The sequence below is a fragment of the Callorhinchus milii genome, unplaced genomic scaffold (assembly GCF_018977255.1).
Source record: "Callorhinchus milii isolate IMCB2004 unplaced genomic scaffold, IMCB_Cmil_1.0 Scaffold6, whole genome shotgun sequence".
NCBI classification, from domain to species: domain Eukaryota; kingdom Metazoa; phylum Chordata; class Chondrichthyes; order Chimaeriformes; family Callorhinchidae; genus Callorhinchus; species Callorhinchus milii.
The window spans coordinates 8,669,995-8,683,983 of NW_024704747.1; the positions used below are offsets into that span (position 1 = coordinate 8,669,995).

Below are 13,989 nucleotides of genomic sequence, written 5' to 3' on the forward strand. Positions count from 1 at the left end.
ACTGGCTAATGCCTTATCACATCTTCGAGACGTCTCAAAGCGCTTCACAGAATATACTGTAAAGTGAATTGACTGTACATTTTGTGGGCGAAACGTGGCAGCCAGTTGCAAACAAGTGTCTCACAAAGTCGTGGATTGAGTGACCAAATATTTTTATTTATTTTGAAGGAATTATAACCCCCGGAAAAGCGATCCTGCCTGATCTGCTGCGTGTTCCCAGCGACTTCTGTGTTTATACACCAGATTTCCAGCATCTGTAATACTTTGTCCTTTGACAATTGTTGAATATACTGCTTACCTTCCAAAAATGATCTACTTTTCCATAAACAAGAGACTGATTCTGTCTTTTGATATCCTCGAGATGACTAATATCACTGGCATTAAGATGCTGTTCAACCACAAACCCAAGGAAGCTGTTATCAGGTGTGTGTGCTGCAAAGGAAGAAACAGTTTAGTTGAAAGAATAGATGTGTGAATAATAATCCTTGCATTTGATCTATTTTGCCATTGAAACGTCTTTTAAGTCCGTCACAGGATTTTGTTACAACACAGAAAGAAGTAATTTGACCAAATGTGCTGGTATTTCTCTCCACATGAGCCACCTAATCAAATCCCACTGCTCATTCTACATATCTTTTCCGAGCATCTATCCATTCTCTTTTGAAACAATTATGGATTCTACCACAAAAACAGTTTGCAGGAAAGAATTTTACCGTTCATCTGTAGCCTTTTTGGACTGCATTTAATATCTCATTAAATAAACCAGGATTGGGAAACAAGCTGATCATATATCATTCTTTGCTAACCCCTGAAATTAATTGCATGTCTTGAATCAACGTTCATTCAGGTGTTGCCCTTTTATCCTCCACCCTTTCATCCATTATTGAATGTTTCTGTCAATCTTAATTTAAAACTTCTAGAATAGTGTTGGAGATTACCTGGAATAATCTTAATAATTCCATATAAATCTTTCAACTTTCAAACATACTGAACTTAGCAGGGATAAGCCATCTGCTTTGCTGCTGAGCCACATCAGCATGTGCAGTCTGTGTCAATAATGAGTCAGATTAGAACAATATGTTCAAATCAGCTTCAATTCACATTTTAAGAAAACATGATAATTTTGGTAAATTATAACTGATAGATTCAAACTATATTTTAGTCATAATACAAAACCTGTGTTTTTTTAAAAAAGATTATGATAGCAATCGTTTTTTAAAAAAAAGATTATGAAGCTTCAGGGAGGATTTTCTTTAAAATTCTCAATCAATGTCACAAACCCCAGGATCGCTGCAATATGTACACTACCAGGTCAGAATGTGACATCTAGATGAGGAAGCGGTGTGAAAAATCAAGCCTTCTCTTTAAACAGCTGTGTAGTGAAACATTTCAAAGACAAACACATTTGTCATATGCAAAGATATGTGAAGGTTGATCAACAGATATCACCAAACATTAAAATTGCAAAAAACAAAGATCAAATACGTTTTACTTAGAATTAAAATCCCACTATGATAGCAGGTGGGTACAAATCTGGTAGCTATTTAGTTACAAATAATGCACGGAAAAAAAAGATTTGAAAAGAACCAAAACAGGCCTATTAGACATTTTCCACTGCTAAGGTATCCAAGCTTGGTTCCATTGAGTAATGAACAACTTCAGAAGCTTGCAATTGATTCAATAATTGTCTAAATTTCAAGTAGTTGTATTTAGCCCGCATCAGTCTCCACAAGTATTATTTGGAACCTCAGGTGGGGGAGGAGGGCAAGATAAACCTTCCACCATTCCCAAATACTATTGTGCAATAACCACGATTGAAAAATACATACAGATCTTGTTGTTTGGAGGTTAGACATCGCCTTTCAAATGTTTCAATTTTACACTCCAAGCCTGCCTTCCAACTGTGTCCCATTTTACATCTCACTTAATGTGTTCACAGTATCCATGACTTTTAATCAGCCACTCTTCCTTCACATTAATGTACATTAATAATGACAAATCAATGATTCAGAAAAAAACTGATAAAAATTTCAATTTTGAAACCCCACTGATCTGTGCATTGTATGACTGCTGTTGGATTCGGTTGCAAATGGAAAAAAAAGTACTTCACAGGTTTTATTTGAAGGGCAGTTGTGTGTTAACATTAAAATGTTTTCTTCTGTTCTTTCTTATTTGATTAAGAAGCATGCATTCACCTTGCAGCAATGCTGTCATCAGAAGCCTTGATTTTAGTCACAGTTGCCTCAAAGGCTGTTTCCCCACCAATGCTGCTTGAAGCAGTAAACAACGGACAATTATTGCCTCCAGCAGTGCCAGCTGGCCCTGACAGGCTGAATGCAGAGTCTGGTCATTTGAGTTATGGGAGCTAGCAGTTTTGCCCCTCTGGATAGTGTGGTGTTTCAGCATCTGGTACAGGGAGCAGCTTCAATAGTAAATATAATTCAATATACAGTAATTAGCTGATTGCTTGCCAGATGATCGTATGAGACTTTAAACTGAAGTCGCGTTTGCTATTTCAGCTGGATGTTGAAAATCGCATGGCACTATTCGAAAAGAAAAGGGAGGTTCTCCCAGTGTCCTGGCCAACAAATCCCCCAAATAAAAAAATTGGTCACTCATAGCTGTTTGTGGACCATTGCAATGGCTGTCACATTTCGCCCACAAAATACACACATTACAACAATAATAATCCTTGCATTTGAAATAGCGCCTTATCACGTCTTCGAGAAGTCTCAAAGCACTTCACAGAATATACTGTAAAGTGAATTGACTGTATATTTTGTGGGCGAAACACGGCAGCCAATTGTGCACAGCAGTGTTCGACAAACAGTCGTGGATTGACGTAACCAATTTATTATTATTTTGAAAGAATTATTACCCCCAGAAAAGCGATCTGCCAATCGACTAACAACTGGGTTCCTACTTATTGCTAGGTAAACAAAGGCATGTGGCGTAAGGAAACTTGCCCAACATTTCGCCCTGTCGGGAATCAAACCAAAGTTTCTCACTTGCGAGGCAAGGGCTCTAACCACTTAGTTACAAGACTACAAGATCGATTTTAAGATCCTCTCATTCGTTTTCAAATCCCTTCATGCCCTCACTTCCCTACCTATCAAATTTGCTTTCCCCCCACTCCACCATCCACTGCCTCTGCTTGGTTGGCTCTGGCCTCCTGTTTGCCCTTTGTGCCCTCCGTTCCACCATCGGTGGCTGTGCCTTTATCCACTACACCCCGAAACTCAAGAACTCTCTACCTCAATCCCACTGTGTTGCCCCCTCCCTCCCCATTTTCAAATCCCGCCTAAAGACCTTTTTGTATTGTGCTTACGGTCACCTCCCCACTCCCTCTCCCGCTGGCTCGGCCAGACCCCGCCTCTGTTAAGCAGCCCAGGATGCTACCCCATGTGAAGGGCACTATATAAATGCAAGTTGTTGTATTACAGTATATCTTGTGAAGCGCTTTGAGATGTCTCGATGATAAGATACTAATATTATTAATAATAACTATGCTGAGATGCAAGATGGGTACCAGCTTATTTGCTGGCCAAAACTGAAAGTTACACGTTTGGGAATTTCACAACTTGACATGCACAATTGTTTGTTTGCTGCTGCAGAAACCAATTGTACCAGCAGATGAGCAGCTGGCATTTGAAGTGAATCTGAAATATAGATGGCTGCAACTCGTCTTTCAGCCAAGCGTGAAAGATATCACTATTCATCCATGTTTTTGCCATTTCTTCATATTCAACAGCAAAACTACAAGCACTCTTCAAACATTTATTAATATATACTTTCCAACCAATAATTGTACTACTTTAACCCTACAATTTGTTCTGTGAGTTTTTGGAACACACAACCTACTCATTTTTAAAAAGCCGGTACCCATTTTGCATCTCAGCATAATTATAGAGGTCATCTGGCTAGCAGTCAGCTAATTCCACATTTAGATTGAAACTGTTCTCCAATATCAGAATCAATTGAACACAACCTTGCAGTAGTTTTAAATTCACAAACTACATTCCTTTCAATGGTGCCAGTTGGTACCTTCCCCAAAGCTTTTGTAGCAACTATCTCTCTGGCTTGCGCAAATCAATAACATCTTTTTTTGTCTCCGCAGCCAATGGGATCACAGATTAAATTTCAAAGACTGGTTGCACATAATAATAATCTTTGTCTTTGATATAGCGCCGTATCACTTTATAAAGATAAAAAACTAAACAAGAAAAACACATATTAGGTTGTTGTAAAAACACAGGTGCAGGGAGGCACGCGCGCGCGCGCTCACAGGCGCAGGGAGGCACGCGCTCAAGGACGCAGAAAGATTCTCAGAGAGGAGAGACCCACAAACACACACTCAGACACAAAGAGACGTACAAACACAGACACACATTCACACAGAGACATTCATAAATACACACACATATAGAAGAGACACAGACACACGCACATAGAGACACATACACTGACAATCACAACAGTGGAGCCTCTGTGTGTAGCCCATTTGCCGCTTGCGCTGCATCGTGCATGTGCATCCAGAGCTGTCCCGCCCACAGTGATGTCAGGTAAACTGAGCAAGTGGCCCCGCGGGCCCGAAGCTACACTTATTGCGGGTTTGTAGCAAAAGAGGGCATTGTAGCAGAAACTGCGGCCTCCCTTTTCTATTAGTCCAGGTGATGAGCCAACCAAAACATACTAACTGGACTTTCAGAACTTAACTTATTTAAACAGGTAATTTCTCCAAAATGATGACTAGAAAAATTAAACTTCAACAAATATTCACTTGAATGAAATCTGCATTCCTACAAACATCAATTGCATACATGTTGATAGTCTTTTCTTTTTAGTAAATACTCTTGTAAACCAAGTATAAATGATTTATTTGCTCATCTAAAACCATCAGTGCATGGTTTTATGGTTTATTTTTAAAAAGTCATTCATTTTACAGACAGCAGTGCCTTTTAGTGTCACTGCTGTCAACCTTTCAAAATATATCACAGCGAGTGTGATTTGTAAAAACTATTGCACAAAAAACTCTTTCAGAAGGCAGAATAGTGACAACATTGCTTAAAACATTAAAGCACTGTTGGAGGTTGGATCACATTGTGATTAAAATTCCAATCTTAGCCATATCATAGGCAGGTGTTATAAAAAGACCAATACACGAGCTACTGCCATGTGCCTTCTAATGTGCAATTCAGAGCTACAAAACATCTTAAAAGAAGTAACAGAAATTCTTGTATCTAACATACACATGTGAACTCTTGCACTATTAATTCTTCCTTTGGCTACAAATCCTTTAGCAGAGCTTGGCCATTTTTAATCTTTCAGACGTCAACAATTTAATCATCGTTTCAGTTGCTTTGCAAGTTTCTCAATCTGCCTTTTAAAGTCTCTTATCTCATTTTATTCATGTTCATCTTTCCTTCCTCAAATGCTTCTTCTCTTTTACACTTTCACAATATCTGTTGATGTTATACTAAACTTTTACCCACTCCTTTTTACTAATGCAAATAGAGAACAAATTACTTACGAAACATTGTGTAGAACTGCTGTGGATTGAGGTTCCATTTACCCCAAGGTGTCTTATGACCCTTAGATTGGGCATATTGAGCACTGTTAAATTCTGGTTCTGTCCCAAATGAATCCAGAACTCGAAGCATACATCTATGTGGGGAGGTTGATAGGGGAAAGAAGAAAACAGAACAACAAATTTAACTACAACAACAACAACAAGAAGATTGCATTTATGGAGCACCTTTTACGTCGGGAGGACGTCCCAAGGCGCTGGACAGTTGGATTGGGACCTGAGTAGGGGGGAAATGGTCAGGGTGAGGGGAGGGAAGGGAGGGAGCGTGGAGGGGGTAGAGAGTCAAGAGGGGAGCTGAAGGCACAGTTGAAGAAAAAATCCTGGCTTAAATAATCAAAAAGTCATCAGATCCCAAGTCGCTCTCAACCCTTTTCCAGCTAATTTGGAATATGTCCCTTAATATAATGATGTTTCATAAGTACCCATGTTAAGTATGGATTTATGGATAAAACTTCAATATAGTTTATGGAATCTAAATGTCATAAGATCATTGATTGAGCAAATGTGATTATGGGAATTTGATCAATTCAGATAAACAGAATATGGCTCAATATGCAACAAAAATATGATCAATCTTCTAAGATTCCCAGCCTTTCTGGCTAGGTTTAAACCAATAGATCAGAAGGTTACTTTCCCTCGAATAGAAGTCATCCAACTGTCACCAATTAAAATGAGGGTACCCTATAAAAGGATTGTAAGAGAGAAAAAAATTCTAAAATAAACCATTAACTGTAAAGCAGGAATGCTGCCTTGGTAGCATTATTTAAAAACATTTACTTTGATTTTCTAAGTGACTAATTCAGTTTTCTGTGTTAGTTCCAGGAATCGGGATGCCAACAACCAGTGCAGTACATATTCTTGATGTTTATTTGTTAACAGATTAAGTCAGATGAAGGATTAAGTAGAACAATTTGGTTTGATAGGAATATCCAAGAAACAGGCTAAAATTTAATGGTTTATTTGGAGGATTGCTGGGCAAGATACCGGGAGAAACTCCTTTCTCTTTTTGAATAGCATCAATGGATCTTTAAAAGTCAGACAGGCAGACAGCACCTTGAGTTAACATCTAATCTGAAAGATGACACCTCCGACAATGCTATACTCCCTCAGTATGCATCGGGGTGTCAAAAAAACGATGCGATGCTTGACCCCACAATCTTCGGACCTAGAGGTGACAGTATTATCAATTGAGCCAAGCAGACATTATAACTGAATAGTTTACATAAATGTGCATAAAAAGTCAAGCAAATTTACATAAATGTGCATAACAAGTCAAGCAAATGTACTGCCTCTTTCTTAGCCATGAAAGAAGCAAGAACAACAACAAAAGAATTTTGCAGGGGAATACTTACTGATAATGAACCCAAGAGGGACCTAGTGTTTTCTTAAATTGCGTCAGACCAACAATATCAATGTAGATTAGTTCCACTACTTTATCACCACGAGTAGGGCAACCTGATCTATTACCCATGACTTTCTTCATTATCCTACAAAGTAAACACAGTTTATTTGATGTTGCAATACATTAAAGGGAAATCAGTTCAGAACGTATTTTTGTTTTTAAAAGTACGGCTTTTTGTAACAAAAAATTATTCTGCTGATATTATTGTTGTAGAATTCTCAATTTTATTATCCACATGAAAACATTCAGATTGGAACTTCCTTCCCGGAAGCTTACTGTGGTTTTGCCACTTATTCCCATTTCCAAAAGTAACTTTAGAATAATTCACAGAACAATTTTGAATTGGTATGAAAGCTGATTTCTATCCTGGAAACAATGCCACTAGTTGTGTTTGCAACCTTCAGAACTTCAGGGCAAATCAATTCAGCAAATGAGACGTATTATTGTATTTGCACGAATGACTAGTCACTCATGGGAATGTGAGAACATGTCTGGTTTGCTGCATCCTTTCTGGGTGAACACCATGAAATAGCTTCAAGGTTCTAGTCTCATAATCCAGCAGCCCATCAATTGGGAATTCATCATGTAAAGGGTAGATGGTTTTATAAATAACAAACAGATCAAGCAGTTTATCTACACCATCTCAATACTGAGATAGACGGTCATTTAAACAAATGCAGTTGCGCGGTATTACATACAGGGAAACATGTCATCAGGAAAGTGGCAGAGATCAGATGTTGGATCTAATTAAAGAAGGTTTGATCCTGTCAATGTGCGAGTATTCAGCAAAAATGAGATCAAACAGACAGAAGGGTCTTCTTCATCCATAAACATTAATAGCATTGAGAAATTTACAAACTTAAGTTGCTGAGAATTTACCTGCAGACTGCACTAGAACAAAATGTAGAACTTAAAATAGTGCTGCACCAAGGAATCTGAAATATATTTCTCAATTTGGAATTTAGCACTTTGAATTGTTTTATATTTATACCTGTGGTGTTAGTTACAACATACAGTATTAATGTGGCATTGAAGTTTAGTATTTTAGGTTTTATACAGCAAGATGGATACATTTTATCTGCTTACTCTTTCAGCTCAGCCAGTGACGCTGAAATCCTTATGTCATGACCTAGTAGGTACAGTGTTGTAATCAAATCACTCCACTGTACTAATTCACCAAGAGGACCACCACTGAAAGCATTCTCTGCAATTTTAAATCCCGATTCCTTCGTCAAAAGTCCCAGATGGAGGAGAATCTGAAAATAAAATTACATACACCAACATAAACTATTTTAAGAGTAAGGCTGAAATGTTCTTAAGGAAAATACTAAGAGATCTTAACAGCATTTTCATTTGGTAAATTAAATTGAGAATAAAACCCACTAAACTCTAGGAATTCATTCTATTCAGATTTGGATGAATTAATGGACCTAAAGCATTTGGCGCATTTCAGTTGAGATTTAGAGATAAGGCCCTCCATGGGTGGCTCCGTTTTCACCACAGTACTTAGAGGAGGACACAAAAGTTATAACAACCACATTATGGGAAAATCAAGTCTTCCACACTTCCCAGTTTTATATATTTGGGGAGATTAATTTCACAAAATAAGCACCATTTAAGATTCCTCAATTAAGGAGTAGGAACAAGTTCATACTTTTTTTTATATAAAAGAATTTCCGTGTTGATATTCTGAAATGGTAATATAGAAAAGGAGGCAGTAAATTCTACTTGCAATTCCATTTAAATATTGATCTATTAATATTAAGGCATTAGGTTTATCTAGAATAACTGCTTTAAAAAACTAATAGATTACAATAATTTACACTGTTACAGGACAAACCTTTTTATGTCTTCTGTTTTCTAGATTTTTCTTTTCTGCAAGTGATTTAATTGCTTCAATCCAGGCACTTGCCATTCGATTTATTCTGAGCCGCATCCAACGAAATTCCTCATGTATGGACAACACTTTAAAGAGGTCATTAAAATCTGTGCGAATTTCAGCCTATGGTAAAAAGATACTTTTAATTATTCACTTATTATTGAAGCACACACTTAAGAAACAGCATCCATTAGTTTTACATGCACATTTATTCATTGTAAATCTCACACAGAAATCCTTCAACTTCTGAGACTTTCCATCATAAACTTTTACAACAGAAAAAATTTGAGAATGTTCAACTTTTTTTTAAACCCATGTGCTCACCTCTGATCACATTCTACTATCCTTTCTGCTTCTCGGGCACCTAGTCCCGAAGTGTCTCGAGCCCTTTATAATATAATAATAATAATCCTTGCATTTGATATAGCGCTTTTCACGTCGGGAGGACGTCCCAAAGCACTTCACAGAACACACTGTAAAGTGAATTGACTGTATATTTGTGGGCGAACGCGGCAGCCAATTGCGCACAGCAATGTCCCACAAACAGTCGTAGATTGAAAATGACCAATTTATTATTGGTTTTGGAGGGATTATTATTAGACTCTGTGTGGAGTAAGGAAACTTGCCCGAGGTTTCGCCCTGCCTGGAATTGAACTCAGGTCTCTCGCTTGCATGTTTTGTTTATGTTTTGTTACTTGGGCTCCCTCCAAGATTATGTATTGTAGAAGACTATAACCCATTATGTAACAGTTGACCTGATTTCCCCCTTACTCATAACATTCTCAACATTTAGCTTATTCCCCTCTGTTAATATTTTCATCATATTGCACTTTTTTAAAATATTTAAATGAATCCCCTTCACACATATGAAATCACCTCCACCTCTTTTCCAAAGAGAAAGAGTCCACCTTTTCCTCACAAGTTCCTGAAATAATTTTGCTGCTTAGATTGACTAATTTATCAACAATAAGCCCCGTATCTCTATCATAATCAAAACAACTATTGAGGGAGAAGTAACAAAAGATGGATAAATCAATCAGGATAGAAATTAGTAATGATAATAAAACAGTAACTGACTCCTATCAACTTCCAAAACAAATAGGGGTTGTACAAGAAGAAAATCTTACAGGAAATTCTAATGTCATAACCAAAGGGAATTTCAATTTCTTAATTGTTCTATTGGGGAACAGAAAGTAGGTAGGGGTGGATGTACAAGAAATTTCACAAATTAGTGACTGCTTCTTAACACTAAACTTGGAGAGAGCAGATTGTATGAGATTATTGAGTACACTGTAATCCACAAAAGTGGGTGAATTTGAACTTCATTGATCAATGCATACCAAGATTTAATGTGCTGCATTAAAGATAAAGATCATAAATAGTAATAGATGTGTATGTCTTCAGGAAATGGTAGACCTATGTGCAGAATTCTAATGAGGATTAAGTGTTACGTTGTGTCAACTAAATGAATACCCCACACTTTCAATACTAACCAAGCTCTGTGGGTCAGATTCTTCACGAAGGCTCTTCGTTCTCCAAAGTAGAGGAGGACACCAATTTTCAACCTATACTTGGGAATGGAAAAGTAATTTGAGCTATTATGTACTAAAAACAAACATTCTAAATTATCTACATGATTGTACATATATGAACACTGCATGATGAGTTTTATCAAAACGTAAAACATGTAAACGAATTGCCAACTGACCTCACTGAGGTAAATAAAAAATGAGCATATGGACCCATCCACACCATAACTGGCATAGCAAGGATCTGACCGCCACATGGTCTTCATCCACTATAAAAGAGAACAGCAAAACAAACTGAATACATTTTTGTATTCTGGACATTCTGGAGAGAAATTAAGAGATTATTGTCTTATTCCGTACATCTGTTCCTATCAAAAGTCAAATTTATGAATGGCCAATGCTTCTTGTTCCATGAATATTTTTTTCTCTGGGAAAAACAACACAGCAGTAATGGCTTGTAAAAGCTGGTGAAATACTAGTAATGCTATTTAGGATAAATGAAACTGATGGTATTTTTGCCATAAATACTCTTACAAGAAAAATCAGGTATTTTTATTATTTTATTGAGTAATGGTTTTATTGCAAGAAACTGACAAAAACGTAAAATGTTCAAATGGCTTGGACAAGTTTTAGCAAGGTTCAAATTCTAAGCACTATTTATGGAACAGAAATGACTGAACGTCCATGAACTGACTTTATTGTTAAGAGAAGATAGGCTGGAATAGAGGAATTTAAAAGAAGCCCGAGAACTGTTCAATTGTGGTTCATTATAGAGATAGCTAAACAACAACTGGTGTGTATAGAGATTACAAACCTGCTGGTTGACAAAAAATACTGCCAAGCAGTTTCTAGTGCACTAAAATTTACATTACATCTCTAAATGCACAAGGGACCAGGTTGAGATCAAAACAAGTTAGCAAACTCCCTTTTTAAAAACATAGGATGATCCCTCAATCTAAACAAAATTTCGCAAAGCTACAATCACAGCCGTAGGAATTGCAAGAGATACTCCTATTTGTGAGACTGTGTTTAAGTGAGATCTTGTTCAATTTCTATGCAAAGAGCTCTATATTTCATCCTCTCCTGCTAGTCTTCCTGTGTTCTTGGTGATATTCACAATCATAGGAAATACTTTCAATTGGTATGCTGATGATATTCATCTCTACCTTTCAAAAATTATCCTTGATTCTATTCTACTACCTGGAGAAGATGCAGTGATGGCATTGGGACAGGAAGGAATAGAACGAAAGAAAGCAGTGACACACATGACGGAGAAGGCAATGAAGGAGAATGGAGTGGCCAAAAGTGTCACATTGGAAATTAATAAACTGTCTGAAAATATTAAAATAGAATTGAAATTCTTCAGTTTCTTTTTTGGTTTACCTTCAATTTTCCCTCACAGTGGGGGAAGCCATCCATAGGCGGCAATTCACACCGTTCCTGGGCTCCATTAATAAGATCTGCAAAGAAATTATAAGACGTTAAATTATACTAGAGGGCATGACAGAAAAAGAACAATAATTATTATCTACTCAATAACACGCAACACAATGTGGGAATTTATTTATTTCAGTTCTTTATTCAAAGAAATTTCCATATTCTGTTAATAAGACACTATCCAGCTCTGTACTTAATATTGTGCATAATAAGTAAATGTGAAATCATTGTTAGCCAAAAGCATAATTTTAAATAAAGTTCACAGTAAAATTAACAAGTCTTATCTTTCTAAATCATATAATTGCCTAAATCATACATCCACCTGAGTCCCATTCAGTTTAAAAACTTGTCAGATGTTTTTTGCACTAGTCGTATTTATCACCTCCTAACTCATAACTCCTCTCCCCTACCTTCCATTATTCCCACACTTTGTGGTTGCATTGAATCACAGAAAATGATGTCCTGACCCGTTGATGCATACGCAGAAGAACTTAATTTCCTGCAATTCAATGCAGTTCCAATGCTTGCCGTTAAGTGCACATGTGGTGACGGGTTGAATCACAGGAAATGTAGTCTTGACCCATCGTCGCAGTGATGAACAACCCCATACATATTTACAAACAATTTCACTTATGAGTGATATGCATTTGGAGCAGTCTGCTAGGTGGTAATAAAGGCAAACTATTCGGTACATTGAACAAGAAGTTGGACAATATATGTTTTTTTTGCAAGTTTTGTTAATGATCAGGTGTTGTATGGTATGCAATACAGTTTTTCTTAACTGGTTTACATTTAGTCTTTTTTTTAAAAGTACCTCTAATTGGGACAAAAAATGTCCTCCATATTAAACATTTTATGCATTACATGCACTTACTTCCCTCTTTCAATTTCCAAGAAAAATGTTCTGAGTAAGTCTTTTTTTACTTCTTCCATTGTCTGAAATATTTGAGGCTAGCCAAATCCTTCTGTTGCTTCTTCTTCATTACCTGGTCTAATTAAACAGTTCTATGAACTGGAACACAATTTTTCATAATACTGCATCATTGAATCGTATCACCTAAATTACTTTTCACTCTGCATCTTGCAGTTCATTTATATGGTCATAAATTGTCTCAATTTAAAATAATTTTGGCTGTACTAAATGCTGCTATCTTATCTTAGAAACTACTGAGCATAACTTATATGAAAGATCATTAAGCTGTGCTGCTGACAACACTAAATTTATTACAGGCTTTTAAAAACAGCTGGTTAACTGGTAGATCAATGGCTTGAAAGTCACGGCCTGTCTGCCTTGAGTAGGCAACCTTCATCAGTATTCATCCAGTGCACTGGTTACAGCACCATGTGTAATGTGATGTACCAGTGAGGATGGTAATTGTCACTGTTTAGCTATACCATCTGCAGTTATATTGTAGCTTCAAAACTTTGTGGCCTTCTGTAAAATACACCGTTACAGAAACAAAATTGTAAAGAGCCTAAATTCTTTAACATAAAAGTGGTTAATCCCTGTAAATTTAAAGTGATTTTTGTGGCCATTAGAGTTGGATATTCTAGCAAAAAAAGCTAACAATTTCCCTGGATAAAATTATTTTAGGGAATGCTCGAATGTTAAGCAAATTGATGGTGAGTTAGGGAAGAGAAAAAGGATAAATTAAAATACACAGCACCATGCCATTCGGCCCAACTGGTCTATGCCGGTGTTTATGATCCACATGAGCCTCCTCCTGCCCTTCCTCAACTTAGCCTTCAAGCATAACCTTCTATTCTATCACCCTCCCTCTATCTAATCATTAATGTATAATGTGCACAACAGTGGTCCAAACACCGATCCTTGTGAAACACCACTGCCCATCCCCTGCCAGTCTGAGTAGCTACTCTTTACCCCTACTCTCTGTTTTCTGTTTTGCAGCCAACTTGCTGCTGCTATTTTTGCCCTGACTCCATATGCTCTGCCCTTATTCATAAGTCTACTATATAATACGTTATCGAACGCCTTTTGGAAATCTAAATATATTACATCTACCGCATTACCCTTGTCTACTCTTTCTGTTACCCCTTCAAAGAATTCAATGAGGTTGGTCAAGCATGACTTCGTTTTTGAATTCCGTGCTAACTAGTCTTTATTATGTTTTCTGCTTCTAGATGTTTTTCTATC

General features: G+C 37.0%; 1 protein-coding gene across 1 annotated transcript in view; it reads right to left on the reverse strand.

Annotated features, from left to right (window-relative positions):
* Nucleotides 1-13,989, reverse strand: part of mgat5 (alpha-1,6-mannosylglycoprotein 6-beta-N-acetylglucosaminyltransferase) — a 49,436-nt gene that overhangs the window by 25,799 nt on the left and 9,648 nt on the right. Inside the window, exons 4-11 of the mRNA XM_007896186.2 lie at nt 11,781-11,857; nt 10,577-10,666; nt 10,362-10,433; nt 8,830-8,991; nt 8,076-8,245; nt 6,940-7,074; nt 5,531-5,664; nt 299-432 (exon numbers count right to left, since the gene is read on the reverse strand). Coding sequence (XP_007894377.1) covers nt 299-432; nt 5,531-5,664; nt 6,940-7,074; nt 8,076-8,245; nt 8,830-8,991; nt 10,362-10,433; nt 10,577-10,666; nt 11,781-11,857 — 974 coding nt within the window. The remainder of the gene's footprint in view (nt 1-298; nt 433-5,530; nt 5,665-6,939; nt 7,075-8,075; nt 8,246-8,829; nt 8,992-10,361; nt 10,434-10,576; nt 10,667-11,780; nt 11,858-13,989) is intronic.